This window comes from Silene latifolia, chromosome X (genome assembly GCF_048544455.1).
Source record: "Silene latifolia isolate original U9 population chromosome X, ASM4854445v1, whole genome shotgun sequence".
Taxonomy (NCBI): Eukaryota; Viridiplantae; Streptophyta; class Magnoliopsida; order Caryophyllales; family Caryophyllaceae; genus Silene; species Silene latifolia.
In genome coordinates this window covers 240570689-240588610 of record NC_133537.1, presented here as the reverse complement: position 1 = coordinate 240588610, position 17922 = coordinate 240570689, and the positions used below count along the sequence as shown (strand labels likewise).

The following is a 17922-nucleotide window of genomic DNA, read 5'->3' as shown; positions in this document are numbered from 1 at the left end:
ACAAGAGGTATTTTCCACCACAGAAAACTAATGCTCTTGGAAGTTAAATTACAAGTTTTAAACAGGGTCCTACCGAGGATTTTGATGAAGCTTGGATACGGTTCAAAAAGACTAGTGCGGTCTGTCCCTCACCATGGTTTCGAAATTTGGTTCCTTTGCAACCAGTTTTACAACGGGTTGTATGATGATCATAAAGCCTTATTTGATTCAGCTGCTAATGGGAGATTCCAAGATAACACTAATGACGATAATGCTTGGAAGTTGATTGATCAGATAGCTACTCAAAGAGCCGAGTATGGTAACCCCAGAGGAAGCAAGAGAGGAAGTGGTTCAGATAGTGCGGTCGCGGAACAGTTGGAGGCTATAATTGCTCAAATAGCCGAATTGAAGACTACCCAGTCTTTGGGTAAGCAAGAGATGGTTCACATGGTTCAACAAGAAGTGTCCTGCAAGGGATGTAGGATAGATGGCCACACTGCGGCCAAGTGTATGAGTACTATTGAGCCAGTTCATGCCTTCCAATCTTTTAAGGAAGGTACTCCTTATTCTAACTTCTTCCTTAAAAGGAGTCAGGATACTTATGCTCAAGCCCCGCCACAAAATACTTATGTTATTCGTCTTAATCGTGGTAACCAACTACAAGGAGGTTATCAAAGGCCAAATAAAGGAGGTTTTCAACAAATGCAACCTCCTCCTCAAGCTCCTAATAATGAGATGGCCGAGTTGAGAGCCCTCTTACATCAAACTTTGTCAATGCAACAAAACCAAATGGTTCAAATCTCCGAACTCATGGCTCAGACCTAGATGTTGGATACTCAAGTTGTCCAAATGGCGGCTCAAAATCCATCAAAATAGTCTTGTCTTCCTCCTCAGGGTAAACAAGCACATTAGCAAGTCAATTATATTTCTTTGAGGAGCGGTACTTCTTATAACGGTCCGGACATGCCCATTAATGATGATGAAATTCTCTACATGCATCCTAAGGTATTGGGAAATTTGGAGCTAAGTGATGATGAAAAAGTAATTGACGAAACGGAAATACAGGATTTGAAGAAAAGCGAGAAAAGCAAAAACGACGGGTCTGACGTGGTGACTCGATCGAGTGGGGCGAGGATTGATTGAGGAATCAAGCCACTCGATCGAGTACACCTTGGGCTCGATCGGGGAACCCCCCCTGTTGATGATTTTTCGCCTGTTTCATCTACGACATTGGATAAAAGTAGGTTCCTTGATCGAGTGACTAATAGGCTCGATCAAGTCACTCCTGTAACTGACGATAATATTTCCAAGCCGTCTCCTAATGCAAAAGAAGCCGAGCCAATTAAAATTCAACTACCTTTTCCTCAAAGATTGCAGAAATCCAAACTTAAGCAACATTTTGGAAGGTTCATGGATGTAGTGAAGAATCTTCAAGGGATAGTGCCATTTACTGAATTGGTAACTCAAGTGCCGGCTTATGTTAAGTTCTTAAGAAAAATTTTGTCAAAGAAGCGGTCTTTTGATGAAGTGGAGTCTGTTGCGTTCACTCATGAATGCTATGCCGCATTACAAGCCAATTCTCCACCTAAGTTTAAGGATCCTGAGAGTTTTTCTATTCCTTGTACTATAGGCCGTTTAACTATTGATAGTGCTTTATGTGATTTAGGAGCAAGCGTTACAGTCATGTCGTATAAAATTTGCAATCAATTAAACATGACTAAGCATAAATGTACTAACATGACTATTCAATGGCTGACAGGTCCATTAAGCACCCTATGGGTATTTTAGAGGATGTACCAGTTAAGATAGGGAAATTTTTTATTCCAGTCGACTTTGTAGTGATAGATATAGCTGAGGATTCTTGTATTCCTATTATTCTAGGACGACCATTCTTGCATACTACAGGGGAGGTTATAGATGTTAGACATGGGAGTCTTATGTTTAACATTGGAGATGGTACTATCACTTTTGGTCTTGACAAAGCATCACGTCCTCCTAATTTAAAAGCTTCTTGTCACATGATTAATGCTCTTGATCCTTCTTTTGATGAATGTCTTGCTTTGTATTTTGACAGAAATCCACCTAACACCCCTGCTGCTGCGTCATATCCATGGAGTAAGGAAGTAGATGAGATTAAAAAGCTGATTTATGGAGATGATCCTCCTCCTAAGATGGTTTAAAGCTGTGATGAGAGTGTTGACATAGAAGCCGAGTTGGATGCTTTGGAGGCCGAGATTTTCAAAGAGGAGCCAGTCAAAGTTTTTTATGACGCTCCTTTGACGGATGAAGTGCCCTATCTCCTACCAAGTGATGATGACTTGAAGAATAATGAACATTGCTCATATTTTATTTTAGATTTTGAGTTTGATGAGCAAGAACTTTATTTGTCATTTATTTTCTCTTGGACTATTTATTGGTGCTACTTATGCTTGTGTGTAGCACATGCGCTACTTTTTTATTTACTATTACCAGCTTTAACTTGTATTGATTATGATTTGTGTGCGCATTTATTTTAAATGCAGAAATCTGATCGACAGGAAGGTTCCTCGATCAAGTGTCATGGGGCTCGATCGAGTAACCAGGTCTTTTGGTTCAGAAACGTGGCCAGATGGATAGGAAATTGCGCGGTTAATTATTTTCCCCTATTTTTGCAGCTGGTTTGGGGGAATTCCTCAGCTCTTACCCAGTATTCTCTTCCCTTGTACCTTCTTTTATTGTATTGTCTATTTCTTTTCCCATTCCTCTTGTTAGTTGGGTCCTTTAGGTTGCTGGATTTATGTGTGATTGCTATGCTGTAGGCGTCACAATGAGGACACTATGACATTTAGGTTTGGGGGAGGAGTCTTTATTTATGTTGTGTGCTTTATTTATTGTTGTGTGCTTTTATATCAACAATCCCATAAAAATTAAAAAATTTATAAAACGCAAAAACATGTTTTTCCTTTGTTTTAGTTCGAGTCTTGGTGAATTTAATAACAATGATGTTAAATTGCATTGTTTTTGCATTTGAATCCCAAATAGTTGTTCATGTACATTGCCTTGACCCGTTATTCATGGAAAAAAAAAGCTCATAATTCAAGTCTTAACCATATTGACATGCTTTATATTGATTTGATTTGACAAAATTATGTTGGTAAACTTGTAGATACCTTATTTCTGCACCTCCCGCAAGCCACCCGGTGATGATTGGGCCGTTTGTTTGGTACGCGGAACGATTTACGACAATTTGTATGTTTAACATCAAGTGATAGCTCATACACTTGTGTCTACCCGTTGGTCGTCATCTAAGCGCCGTTACAGTCGTTTTGACAGTAATTATAGTTCATTTGGAGTCCGTGTCAAAAATCGTCTTCATTTTCTAATAACCATTTAAAATGCCGAGTCGTAATATTCTGGAATGTTCCGGATATTTCTATTCCATATTTCAATCTTTTAATCTTTTGGCAAAATATATTCCGAAATTATATTTTAAATATGATGTGACCATAATTGGCGCATATTTAGCCCCCGAATTACCATTGTTTTCATGCTTTTTAGTGCCTATTTGGGTCATTTCTTATCTTTAGTTCTTTGTTTTGCATATTCTTTGAGATTTTGATCCCTTGGTAGGAAAGGAGTAAGAATCTTGCATTTTCATGGCAAAACAAGGCTAAATTGATCATATTCAATGACCAAGCATCAAGGAGAGACAAGACTAGAAGGCCTTTGTACATAGCATAGTAGAAGAGCAATGTTGAGAAAAGGATCCTTGAGTCCCCAAGGAAATCCCCAAGGAATTCATGAAGAAAAGAACAAGAAAAGATGCTGCTAGACAATCCGAACGGATTGTACACAATCCGTCCGTCCAAGCCCAATCCGAGCGTCCCTCAAAGGAATCCGCTCGGATTCCCCCTCGCCAATCCGAGTGTCTTGCCCAAGAATCCGCTCGATTCTCACTCAGATCCGGGCCGTCGACTCCCATCCGCACGGATTTCAAAGACAAAGACGTTTTCATTCTTCTAGCAACGATAAGAGAAGCCCTTCTCTCGAGAATCCCGAGTCTCCTTGCTCAACTTAAAAAGTGTAATTACTAGTTTAGCCCTTAGTTAACCCTAATGCATCCTCCCTAATTTTCACTATAAATACCCCATTAGTCTAATTAGAGGAGCATGTTCTTCTTATCAATAATTAGTGTAGTTAATATTAATCAAATCTCTCTTCAATATTGTAATCAAATATTAATCAAGTTTTAATCCAAGTTTTAGTTCTTTAATCTCTCTCTTGTTCTTACTTTATTTTGGGTAATTGAAGATTATTGGGTTATTATTGGGAGATTGACAACCTTCCATCAATCAATCAAGTTTCTTCTATTATTCTTGCTTTATTATTTGGATCATCTTAAGTTGGTATAATTTCTTTACTCTTTAATCTTTATTGTTCATTTCTTCATTCTATTATCATGTTTATACTTGTTGTGATGATTGACACCATTAATGACATGTTTCCCATGATAATGAGTGAGTAGTTATTTAGCTAGGATTAATGGGTAATTAGGGAAACCAACATGGGATTGATTCATGCTTAATCTAATATGTTCACATGATTAAATTGCTTGCTTGTTGTGATGTCAACTTTATGCACATGTTATGTTTGATGAAATGCTAAGCCTATGAATCCTTGCATTTTTACCATCTTCTATCCTTTCAACTTGACTTGTAAGACATAACCCAACTCGAGTCTTGTTAGACCATGCATAGAAGTTGATTAGGAGGAAAGTAAGTCGACTTGTAGGTGTTGTACAATCTAATCGATTCGGCTCCGGGACCCAACTCTTCCTAAGAACCGTAAGACATAACCCAACTCGGTTCCTCCACAACATTAATTGCTTGCAACATTGTAAACATATTTGTATGATCAAAACCATGAATCCCCTATGACCCCATGATATCCTAGCACTTTTAATCATTTGTTTACATCTCTTCCTTTTATTGCTTGTTTTACCTTATTGTTTGCATTAGTCTAGACACAACTACAAACGCAAACAAATCGTGACACTAGCATAAATTTAGATAGATAGACTTAGAACCCAAAGCACACCGTCCCATGGATCGACCTCGACTTACCGCTAACTAGTTGTATGTTGAGTATTATAAATGTGTTTGATTGGATGAGTGAGGACATCGTCCGGATCAAAATGGCGCCGTTGCCGGGGACGGTGTTTAATTGATTTAAGATTTCTTTTATTGTTATTAGTTGTGTCTTTTTCACCTTGGGGAAGTAAAACTCCTCAAGGTTTGTTCTAATTGTTTTCGAGTTGTTTGATATTTTGCATGTCTAGAAGGTTACAAAGAGATTTGTTACCTTTTGACCGTGAAATAGAAAGAACCTTGACGAATAATAGGAGACTTGTTAGGAGGAATTTGGGAGGTGTTGGTGAAGTTGTTCAACCCACTAGTGAGTTTGTCAATCCTTTCGCAATAGAAGGAGAAGAGAACCCATTAAACAATACCACACAAAATCCACCTACAATGCCTAAATTCTCGTCACACTCTATACCCACCGAGGAGGATTTACCAAATGGTACTCCTACCCCACAACATCTTACCGGAAACTTTATTGCCAAGTCCGCCTTCATCCAACTAGTTGAGAGGAGCCAATTCGGGGGAATGCCTAGTGAGGACCCTCATTCTCATATGGAAACCTTTTGCGATTATTGTGAAGCTATCTCTCAAACGGGCGTGACTCAAGACCAAATAAGATGGGTCTTATTTCCTTTTTCGTTAATCGGCACCGCAAAGCAATGGTTGAAGGGCCTTGATAAGGCCACCCTTGGAATAGATTCTTGGAAGAAGCTAGCTCTAGCTTTCTACAAAAAATTCTACCCACCGGAAAAGACCAATATGCTAAGAGCTCAAATTACGGGTTTTAAGCAAAGGGATGAAGAATCTTTGTATGAAGCTTGGGAGCGGTTCAAAGGTATTTGTCGCTCATGTCCTCACCATGGACTTAGCGAATGGTTTTTAGTGCAACAATTTTGGAATGGTTTATATGAAGATTCAAGGAACATTCTCAATATGGGATCAAATGGAATGTTCACCGAAGTTGATGACAATCAAACATGGAACAAGATTGAGGAAATGGCGGTCCATAATTCACAATATAGTAGACCTCGCAAGGCTACTAGAGGAGGAAAGTATGAAGTTGACACCGTTACTCAATTGGGTGCTCAACTTAGTGCTCACATTGACACAATCAACTTGAAGTTTGAACAAGCTATGGCTAGACTTGAGGAAAACTCAAAATCATCGAAGCATCATGTCAATGCCATGACGGCATCCTCATCAATCCCAAGCGGGATATGTGAGAATTGTGGAACCTTAGGTCATGACTCAAGTGAGTGTAGGGGAACAACCGAACAAGTTAATGCTTTCCAAGCTTACAAAAGTGGTACCCCTTATTCAAATTTTTACAATGAAAACACCAAGTTCCATCCAAATCTCTCATACAAAAGCCAAAATGTCCAAAACCCTCAAACAACATACACTCCTCCACCCATGAGAAATCAAAATCAAAGACCCTTTTACAATCAAAACCAAGGCTACCAAAATCAAAATCCATACAATCACCACAATGACCAAGGTTTTGATGTCCAAAAAGCGGTCCTCCAAATGCAAAAGAATCAACAAGAATTTTTCACCCAAATGCAAAAAGATAGCCAAGCAAAAGACACTACCATCAACAACATTCTAGCTCACACCAAGATGTTGGAAACACAATTGACCCAACTAGCATCTTCGAGCTCACAAAGACAAAAGGGGCAATTACCACCTCAAAGTAACCCCCTAGACATGAAACGGTTAGTGCCATTCACTTGAGAAGTGGTACAAGATATGAAGCACCGAAGAAGCAAGTTGAGGATGAAGTTGTGAGAGCTAGTGAGAATGAAGTTGTGGTGCAAGAAGGGGAATCATCAAAAGAAGAAAGTTCAAAGAAAAATGAAGACAATGCCAAAGAAAAGGAGCCCATTGTGATTAGACTTCCTTTTCCAAGTCGTCAAGCCAAGCCTAAATTTGATGATCAACTTGGGAAGTTCATGGAGATTGTGAAGAACTTAGAAGTCTCAATTCCTTTCACGGAATTAATCAATCACGTTCCGGCCTATGCAAAGTACATGAAAGATATCCTCACAAAGAAGAAGTCGATCCGGAAACTTGAGACTATCGCCTTCACTAAGGTGAGTAGTGCAATACTTCAAGGGAGTTCACCTCCAAAGTTAAAGGATCCGGGAAGCTTCTCAATACCGTGTACCATTGGCGACACAACGATCAACAAAGCCTTATGTGATCTAGGGGCTAGTGTGAGTGTCATGTCGTACTCGGTAAGTAAAAGGTTGGGAATGAGAGAGCTTAAATGCACCAATATCACTCTTCAAATGGCCGATAGATCGACGAAGACACCATTAGGGGTATGGGAAGATGTCCCCGTGCGAATTGGGAAGTTTTTCATCCCGGTGGACTTTGTCATTGTTGATATGGAGGAAGATTCCAACATTCCAATCATCTTAGGAAGACCTTTCCTACACACCGCGGGTGCGGTGATTGATGTGAAACATGGAGAGCTCACTCTAGAAGTGGGAGATGAAAGCATAACTTTTAATCTTGACGAAACCATGAGAGCTCCTCGTTTGCATGAGCCATGTTTCATGATTGATCATTATAGCCGGAAAGATGAAAGGAAGAAATCGGAACTCCAATGGAGGAAGAAAGTTGAAGATGCTCCATTCAAAGAGCAAGTGAATTGTGACAAGGAGAGCTTGCAAAGCTCATCAAAATCAACCAAGGAAGAAGATGATGGCCTCATTGGCCAAGAAAAGAAATTGGGAGAGTTGTCTCCATCTAAGCAAGAGATTTTCAATGATCAACTCAATGAAGTTTGTGGTCTTTGGGACGACGAATTTGAAGGGATCTTTAATCCCTACATTGGGCATGCCATCGATCATGATCAACAACAAGGGCCACGATCTATTGAGGACCTCTACCATAACAATGAACAAGCTTTTGATTACTTCTTCAAGGTGTTGAGCAACATCAACAACACCTTGAACATGCCCCCTTGACATCTCATCAAGAATGAGAGTTTGGTGGAGTCCTCCCTAAACCACCACTTGTAAATATTTCTAACTCCCTAACTTACTTTTCAATTTTTGTATTGCATTTTTGTCATTTTTGGATTTATTTTTACTTTGATCAAAATAATTGTCATGTAAGAGAGAAGTGAGGGAGGGACTAATGATTTTAATTGATGTGTAGTGCTTTACCTTAGTGTGGGGATGGCAATTGCCTAGGCTATTCATGCCTTAGTAGTGCCCCCACAATGAAGAACACAAGATTTGAAAGAAAGAAAGAAAGAATGATAAGAGAATGCGTTGGTGCACGGATGGAACTGAATCCGTGTACACAAGGACCAATCCGAGCGGATTCTTGAGAATCCGCCCGTCTGCAGTAAATCCGAGCGTTCTGCTGAGAAGACGCTCGTCTTGGGCTGAGCTGAAATTGCAAAAATTCTTGATCGTTGAAGAATCCGAGCGGATTCATCGGAAAGACGCCCGTCTCAGAGAATCCGTCCGTCTTGTGAACAATCCGCCCGTCTTGAAGTCAAGAAAAACAAAGAAAAATCTCTCGGACAAGAATCCGTCCGTCCCGCACGAAATCCGCCCGTCTCATCTCGGAAGAATCCGAGCGGATTCCCCAGAATCCGCCCGTCTTTAGGCGGGATTTTGAAAATTTTGAAGCTGTAGAATCCGCACGGATTGCGCCCAATCCGCACGGATTGTCCCTGCGTCCTAAAATTGTCGAGTTCTTTAAATACCCACCCCACCTTCATTCATTCATTCATTCATTCATAAACACTACCCATAACATCAAAACCCTCATCCTCTCCATCTCAAAAACAAAAACCCTCAACAAAACTCACCAAAATCAAATCAAACCATCTTTCAAACAACAAATCAATCACTCCATCTTCATTAACAATCAAAACCAAGAGCAAATTCTTCAACCTTTGAATCAATTTTTGTTTCCATAAAGGCAAAGCCTTTCACCTTCAAATCGATTTGGGCATTCTACAAATTGAAGATTTTTGACTCTTTACTTGGTTAGTTCATCAAATGGCAAGAACAAAGGGAGCAACAAAGGGAGCAACAAAGGCACCAAAAGCAAAGGCTCTCTCTCAAAGGCAAAAAGCTCTACAAGCAAAGAAAGCTTTGGCAATGGTGGTATCAACACCAAACTTGGTAGTGCAACAACAACAACAAATTCCTATGGAAGCATCACCCTCTACTCCGGTAATTAATCAACTCTTGCATTATCCGGAGGTAACATTCATTTCCGATTCCCATAGAAATACATTTGTCAAGTTTGCTATGAAACAAATTCAATCCACCAAATTCATATGTCAAGATGCTTTAGAGAAGTTGGGTGTTCTTGAACAAACAAGAGTCTTTTTCAATGCCATGGGTTTGAAGAAATTGTTTGAAATGAAGGAAGTAACATACCCCTCCCTTGTCTTGGAATTCTTAAGTTCTTTAAAAGTGACAAAAGTTGAGAATAGGAAAATATTGAGTTTCGTCTAGCTAACACTAGTAGACGCATTACCTTTCCGGAATTGGGTGAAATTTTGGGTCTTAGCGATGAACATAAATTTTATAAGCAATATGGGAAGTATGATCCCGAGCCTCTTTGGGAGGCAATCTCCGGGAAGAAATTTGAAGATTTTAAAGCTTGTCGTGCTCTTTTGGTCCATCATCCGGGCATAAGAATATGGCACAAAGTTGTGGGAAATACCATAATTGCTAGGAAAGACACCAATCATTTCACGGGACTCGATTTTATTCTCCTTGAATCAACTTTGAATATTGGAAGAATTCACACCAAGCCTTACAATTCTTTGAGGCTATTGGTTGATAGATGGCTCCATGTAGATAGTGGGAAGAAGGGTCAAACCGTTATTGTTAATGGCGGCCTTGTCACGGTCCTAGCCAAGCACTTTGATCCTAATTTCAATAAGGATAGCAAGTACAAGGCTAAGGATGGTGGCCATCTTATTGATATGTCCATCTTGATTAACAAGTTTAAGTGGGTTGCTCACAATCCCCTTGACACCAAGTATGGGTGGCTTACTAGTGAGGCTCGATCATTCACTTTACCCGCAAAGATTTGCCGTCTTAGTGTCCACCGGACCAACTATTTACTTCCCCTATCCGAAGAAGCCGAGTACATCATTCAACAACAAAAGGGTGATCATGAAACTCCCTCCTCTTCCATTGTTATACCGCCTTACCCCTTTGTGTATGAAGAGTTCAAACCGCAAGGAGTTGAAATTGGAAAAGACTATGTCACTCTTCTTATGCAAGCCATGCACAAGCAAGCTTATGAAGATCGGAAGAATGCATATTTGGCTCAATATCCTCCCCTCCTACATCTAGCTAGGCAAGGACTCCTTGATCCATCTTGTCCTTTGCCTAGTTGGGCGGATAGAGAAGCCTTATTTCCGGGTGCATCAAGGGACGTGGTAGAAGACAATGAGGTTGTTGGAAATGATGAGGAAGATGATGGTGAAGAAAGCAAGGAAGAAAGTGATAAGGAAAGTGGCAATGTGACCACTTCTCATGAGGGAAGTGGTGATGATAATAGCATGATGGAAGACTAGCCTTGGAGACTCCTACACTCCCATGGTTTGTCTATATCTCTTTGTATTTTATCTCATTTTGATCATTGTTGGTTTAGTCCTAGCAACATCAAAGGACTCACACCTCGGTTCCATTGAGGTGTTCTTTATTGTTCCCATTTTTGAAAATCCAAAATGACAATCTAGTTTCATGCATAGCATAGTGTGTGCATGAACTATACCCATGCTTTGACATTAGCAATAGTGTCTTATTTGGTTTGGGGAAGTTAATGCATACACAACGGGAGGTAATCTAAATTATCCTCTCCGTCATAACAAAAACCATGCATCATGTAGTATAGCTTAGTGTAGAATTGCATTTAGTATAGAAATCATGCATCATTTTTGCATAATTTCCATCATTTTGGCCATTGAGGACAATGCCCATATTAGTGTGGGGATGGAAATTCTAACACTTAACTTTTATTCAAAAACCATAAAAATTGAAAAATTTCAAAAATCATAAAAATTTGAAAAATTGAAAATCCAAAAACAAGTTCATTTCCTTTGTATATATTGTCTTGTATATATTGTGTTTGTTTATCCTTGTTCACTTTGATTGACTACGCCACATCCGAGACATGAGGATATTGAAGACCGCATGGTATGATCTTTCCAATCTCCTTTTTCCTCTTTATGTTAATGACTATGTGGCTTTATTTTGATTGATGCGGTAAAACAATGTGAATTTAGGACTTGCATTTAGTTTATATGGCATACTAGTTGGTAGAATCATTTGCATTAGGTTGTATATATGCTAGTTGCATCATGGCATGTAGTTGCATGTTAGAAAAATTTTGCGAAACCGTCTACTTGGGAAGCTTGACAAGTGTATATAGGCCCTAGTAGATGCTTTTTATTCTTAAGACTTTGCTTGTTAGAATACTTGTAAAACACCCTAGGATGTGTCATACTAGTATCCTTTGACCCATGGTTTAAAGCCGAGTCAAGAGTACCTTGTGGTGTGATAACTCCTTGGCTACCGTTTATTCCAAGGTGACCCTTGAAACCATGCATACTTCTATCATTCATCCATGTTCTACCACATTTTTGTCATCAAAGGGAATGGGCACAAAACAAAAAGAAATCTATTTGAGTTCAATGAAATGAAAAATGAAAGAAAAGTTTGCAAAAATGCATCAAAAGAAAAGAGGAGCAAAAATAAACTCCTAAAGCTTCAAATACAAGGCACCCTCGTTACTAATTGGGGTGACTTTGAAAATGTTCAAAAAAGAAATTCAAAAAGTTGTCAAGTATTGAAATGCCAAAAATCAAAAGAAATGGCAAAGAAAGTGTTCTCAAAGGTCAAATGCCAATGAAATTGGGGGGAAAACAAAAATGAAAGCAAACTCCCAAAGTGAAACTCAAATATCTATTGATCCCTTTATCCATCGTATCCATTTTTGTGCATGGTAGAGAGGGGACGACCCTTCTTCTTGTCTAGGCAAGAGGGGGAATTCCGCGATCCTCCAGTGTTTCTAACACCATAGGGAGTCTACTCTTGACAAAAGCATTTAACGATTGAGGACAAAGGTACCCTAGCTTGACACATTTTGGAGGTGATTTATTGGTATCCTTCTAGGCTTAGTAGTTTGAACAAATTGTATCTATGAAGGATTATGTACCCTTGAATTGCTTCCCTTGTAGATAATTTCCGCCACTTAGATGAGGAAAGTGGCTATTCTTTTGTAGATGCATCCATTATGTGATTTTGTGTGCTTAAAGTTTGGATGTGTCGCCATTTTGGCAAGACCCACCTTGCCTTGCAAGAAGGCATCCTACCTCATGGTTGTCTTGTTGTGAGTTGAAGGGGCGGAGTGAGACCCGCTAATTGTCTCATATCGGCTATTATTATTAGGTTAGGTTAGTATTGGTCCTAGTCTTTGTCACCTCTTTACTCGGACGAGCAAAGGTTCGGTTTGGGGATATTTGATGTGACCATAATTGGCGCATATTTAGCCCCCGAATTACCATTGTTTTCATGCTTTTTAGTGCCTATTTGGGTCATTTCTTATCTTTAGTTCTTTGTTTTGCATATTCTTTGAGATTTTGATCCCTTGGTAGGAAAGGAGTAAGAATCTTGCATTTTCATGGAAAAACAAGGCTAAATTGATCATATTCAATGACCAAGCATCAAGGAGAGACAAGACTAGAAGGCCTTTGTACATAGCATAGTAGAAGAGCAATGTTGAGAAAAGGATCCTTGAGTCCCCAAGGAAATCCCCAAGGAATTCATGAAGAAAAGAAGAAGAAAAGATGCTGCTAGACAATCCGAACGGATTGTACACAATCCGTCCGTCCAAGCCCAATCCGAGCGTCCCTCAAAGGAATCCGCTCGGATTCCCCCTCGCCAATCCGAGCGTCTTGCCCAAGAATCCGCTCGGATTCCTCAGCCCAGATCCGGCCGTCCCGACTCCCATCCGCACGGATTTCAAAGACAAAGACGTTTTCATTCTTCTAGCAACGATAAGAGAAGCCCTTCTCTCGGGGAATCCCGGAGTCTCCTTGCTCAACTTAAAAAGTGTAATTACTAGTTTAGCCCTTAGTTAACCCTAATGCATCCTCCCTAATTTTCACTATAAATACCCCATTAGTCTAATTAGAGGAGCATGTTCTTCTTATCAATAATTAGTGTAGTTAATATTAATCAAATCTCTCTTCAATATTGTAATCAAATATTAATCAAGTTTTAATCCAAGTTTTAGTTCTTTAATCTCTCTCTTGTTCTTACTTTATTTTGGGTAATTGAAGATTATTGGGTTATTATTGGGAGATTGACAACCTTCCATCAATCAATCAAGTTTCTTCTATTATTCTTGCTTTATTATTTGGATCATCTTAAGTTGGTATAATTCCTTTACTCTTTAATCTTTATTGTTCATTTCTTCATTCTATTATCATGTTTATACTTGTTGTGATGATTGACACCATTAATGACATGTTTCCCATGATAATGAGTGAGTAGTTATTTAGCTAGGATTAATGGGTAATTAGGGGAAACCAACATGGGATTGATTCATGCTTAATCTAATATGTTCACATGATTAAATTGCTTGCTTGTTGTGATGTCAACTTTATGCACATGTTATGTTTGATGAAATGCTAAGCCTATGAATCCTTGCATTTTTACCATCTTCTATCCTTTCAACTTGACTTGTAAGACATAACCCAACTCGAGTCTTGTTAGACCATGCATAGAAGTTGATTAGGAGGAAAGTAAGTCGACTTGTAGGTGTTGTACAATCTAATCGATTCGGCTCCGGGACCCAACTCTTCCTAAGAACCGTAAGACATAACCCAACTCAGTTCCTCCACAACATTAATTGCTTGCAACATTGTAAACATATTTGTATGATCAAAACCATGAATCCCCTATGACCCCATGATATCCTAGCACTTTTAATCATTTGTTTACATCTCTTCCTTTTATTGCTTGTTTTACCTTATTGTTTGCATTAGTCTAGACACAACTACAAACCCAAACAAATCGTGACACTAGCATAAATTGAGATAGATAGACTTAGAACCCAAAGCACACCGTCCCATGGATCGACCTCGACTTACCGCTAACTAGTTGTATGTTGAGTATTATAAATGTGTTTGATTGGATGAGTGACGACATCGTCCGGATCAAAATAATAAGGAAATTGAGATCTACCGCAATTCCATAATAGAAACGCGGAAAATCTTTCTTCCGCAGGAGGAAACTCCTGGGGAAAGGACGCAGCACCTGCTGCACCTCTTCCAAGAGCCGCAGTTGTTGCTACGCCTCTTCCCCAGCTCCTTTATGCATATTTTTAGATCTTGTCGAGATTTATTTCCAAAGTTTTACCGAAACACTAATTCCTCCGTGTGATTAGTATAAATAGGGACCTTCGTTACTCATATTTCTCACGCGAGTGTCCGCCCTTCTCTTCTCCCTTTGCATTCTAAAACCGTGCTCTTTGCTTATTGGCGTCTACGTGCTTGAACTTTCGACCACGTAAGATCAGATCCTTCTGAGTACCAGCCTCATTTTGCATGACCGACCAATTTGACCAACTCCACTCAATCAACTTAATCAATCTAGTTTAATTCCTCTTACGAGGGCACTTTCGTCGTACATTCGAGTCGAGCAATAACTAATCGTTAACTTAGTTAATCTCGTTTCGTCAAACATGTAAATCTGAGGGTGTAAATCCCATCTTTTATATTTGTATTTTTCTTTTGTATCAAATTATTGTAAGATTTACGTCGAAAGCATATTTAAAACCGATTTATAAAATCTTTCATTCAAACCCTTTTACGGATTAACGGGAGACAGATGTCGAGAAGAAACGCAGTAACTGCTGCGCCTCTTCGAAGAGCCGCAGCATCTGTTGCGCCTCTTCCTGAGGCTGCCGCAGTTCCTGCTTTTCTTCTTCTTCCTTCGTCCTCTGTTAACTCGTCTACTTTCTTTCGTCTTTTCTTATTTTTGCTTTATTTCGTTAGTATGATAATTTTAATACATATTTCATTAATAATTTATCACTTTTAATTTCCGACTTAAATCCCTTATAATTAATATTTGCGGGTTTTTGTCATTAAAATCAAATCCGGGTTTTAGAGATTTGGTTCATCCATATTAAGTCTTTGGAATTCACCTTTGTATATTTTCGTCTGTTTTTCATCACTTAATCTAATTTAATTTTTAAATAAACCTAATTAAATCGCATTAATAAACCTAATTAATATGTTCTAATAAACTTAATTCGTAATTAATTTGTAATTAGTCTTTAATTTGAGTCCGTCCTTTATTGTTTTTATAACCCTTTTATATGTAAATAACCTGTTAAACCACTTTTATCCGAGTCAAATATCAATAACCAATCATTAAATTCACCAAGGAACATTAACTATATGCAGTTCCGGCTTCACAACCAGAAATCATCTCATGAACAGACGCAGTGACCACTGCGCCTCTTCCAAAGGACGCAGTTCTGCTGCGCCTGTTCCGTGTGGAGTTCTATCTCTGAACTTCCGTTCTTGCTTTGACCTAATTCGTTAGTTTACGTATTAATCGACTATTATTCGTATTATCACTATTAATCTGTTCGTTTTCTAACCTAATTTTCCTCTTCTTTCCCCCAAATTATCCATTTTAAATGTATTTTCGACGTAAATCAATTAATCCATTGTAATTATTGTAATTTTAATTATTGTACATTTATTGTATTTTTCATTATCGTTTGTTAATATGTTTTCACATGTAATCAACCTTAAACCTTAATTCGACATTAATGAGTGCTAAATTACATGTTCACCGACTTAGTTAATCTTCACATGCTAGGATAAATCTATTATTTGTTGCATTGCATGCATATAATCGACAACATATCAAGTATAGATGATTTCCCTAATCATTAATAGAGGCCGCTATTGAGGCGGGCGGGATTAGGTGTTCGATCAAAAGAGCTTCCAAATACGTACCCTCACCCCTTACTCCAGATCTCTGTGAACATCCGTGTTCATTGGCATCCACGAGAGTCATTCTAGACATAGAATGTCAAGGGTGACGAGTTCTTAGTGTCTATGTCACTACGTTGTGTCTTGACATGACGCGAGGTTTCGAACGGTTTCCAATTTTCCACAATAAATTGGTGGCGACTCCACAAATGCAAACGCTTGTTTTCCCAAGCGCCCCTGTGGGCCCCCCGTGTCCACAGTTTGGCGACTCCGCTGGGGAGTAATACACTTACGTGTTGCCAAGGGTGAAACATGAACAAGGTTAAGGAATACTTTATATGAGACAGTTGTCGGTTTTCATGACTCAGTCTTCTTAGATCATTTTATTTGGCCTTCCTAGGCCCAACCAAACCCATTGGACCAATCTTCCCGTCTGGACGGTCCGAATTCTTATCTGGGTCTAAGTATGGATAGCGATTGACGTTAACCATACCATGATGCTTACTCATGTATGTATCAAGGGCCTTCACTACTCGAGGGAATGGACTAGGAATCGGCCTTACTCCTGTTTGGTACGAGCCTCTCCACAGACCCCGGGTTTGATTGCTCGGTATGGCAACCCACCATTTAAGCCAAAACCCTTTAAATGCACTCAGCATACCGTTATAATGCCTGTTTAAATGCTTGTATCATGTGTAATCACCATTTTCTAAACAAAACCAAGACGAATTTTGTAAAATCAAAAACCTCTTTTAAACGTAAATATTTTCGAAAAAAGGCCTAAATTAGCGCAAAGCCAGTCAAAACTCTGTCCAAAATCGAGTCAAAGTTCGGGACTCAACGCCCATTTCAAAGCCTCACTTCGAGTCCACTCCTACAACTACACTATAGTTGACTAGGACCAACATTTCAAAACTTTGCCATTTTTCAAACCTCACTTACACAAGTGGCACACTCCCACTTCACAGTTCGAGTCTTTTCTTTGAGTAAGTGTGCTAGAATGGTCGATCGTGTTTTGATTCGTCGTCAATCTCCTATCCAGTTTCCAAGATGCCCGGAACTAGTCACGTAAGTGTCAATGGACAACCACTGAATGGTAATGATCTAATCCTAGCTGCGCTCGCTCGTCTCTAAACAAATCAAGAACAAGCTTATGAACGCCTTAATGCCATCGAGAACCGAATTGTTGCGATAGAAACTAGACTACCTCCTGTAGAAGATGACATTCCCAGCCAATGTGTGAATGACAACCTTATGTTGGACAACCAGAAACCAACCCTCCAGTAGGTCTTACTGAAGCCGAGAAGCGACTCCAATACTTGGAGGAACAATTGATGTACCTCAAAGGAGATGATATTTACAGGGAGAATAATCGCAAGTATGAGGCCGTGAGCGCCAAATTGCCAACCAACTTTAACATGACTGATATCCCAAAGTTCAAGGGACATAAAAACCCTTTAAACCCTATTCGTGCTTTTAAAGATTACATGTCTATCAAAGGCATCAAACCAGAGATGTTCTTAACGATATTTCTTTCATCTCTCGACACCATTCCTAAGCAATGGTTCTATTTCTTAGATCACAAGAAAATCGCCACCTGGGATGACGCCGTAATCGAGTTCGCTAAACAATACTCGGATAATGCCGAGATCCAAGTCAATATGCACACTCTAGAGGTTCTTACCCAAAATGAGAAAGAAGGTTTCACCGACTTCCTAAGTAGGTGGAGGAAGGCTAGTACCCAACTTGTTGAACGTCCAGATGAAGCTACTCTCGTGGAAAAATTCGGGGACAACCTGAAGCCCATTTATACAA

At 39.3% G+C, this 17922-nt stretch overlaps 1 protein-coding gene and 1 non-coding gene across 2 annotated transcripts; one reads left to right on the top strand and one right to left on the bottom strand.

Annotated features, from left to right (window-relative positions):
- Positions 1–1389: 1389 nt before the first annotated feature.
- Positions 1390–2159, top strand: LOC141619772 (uncharacterized). Its single transcript, XM_074436789.1, has 2 exons — positions 1390–1667; positions 1739–2159. Exons 1-2 carry the CDS (start codon positions 1390–1392, stop codon positions 2157–2159), a joined length of 699 nt encoding a protein of 232 aa, XP_074292890.1.
- Positions 2160–5858: 3699 nt separating this feature from the next.
- Positions 5859–5965, bottom strand: LOC141626035 (small nucleolar RNA R71). Its single transcript, XR_012535767.1, has one exon. It is a non-coding gene; the product is annotated as a small nucleolar RNA R71 (small nucleolar RNA).
- Positions 5966–17922: the final 11957 nt, after the last annotated feature.

Bases quoted from the DNA above. Each gene is read 5' to 3' on its own strand.
- LOC141619772 (XM_074436789.1), top strand. From the start codon at position 1,390: ATGGATGTAGTGAAGAATCTTCAAGGGATAGTGCCATTTACTGAATTG. The intron at 1,668-1,738 runs GTATAAAATTTG...AATGGCTGACAG, and splicing joins GCAAGCGTTACAGTCATGTC to GTCCATTAAGCACCCTATGG.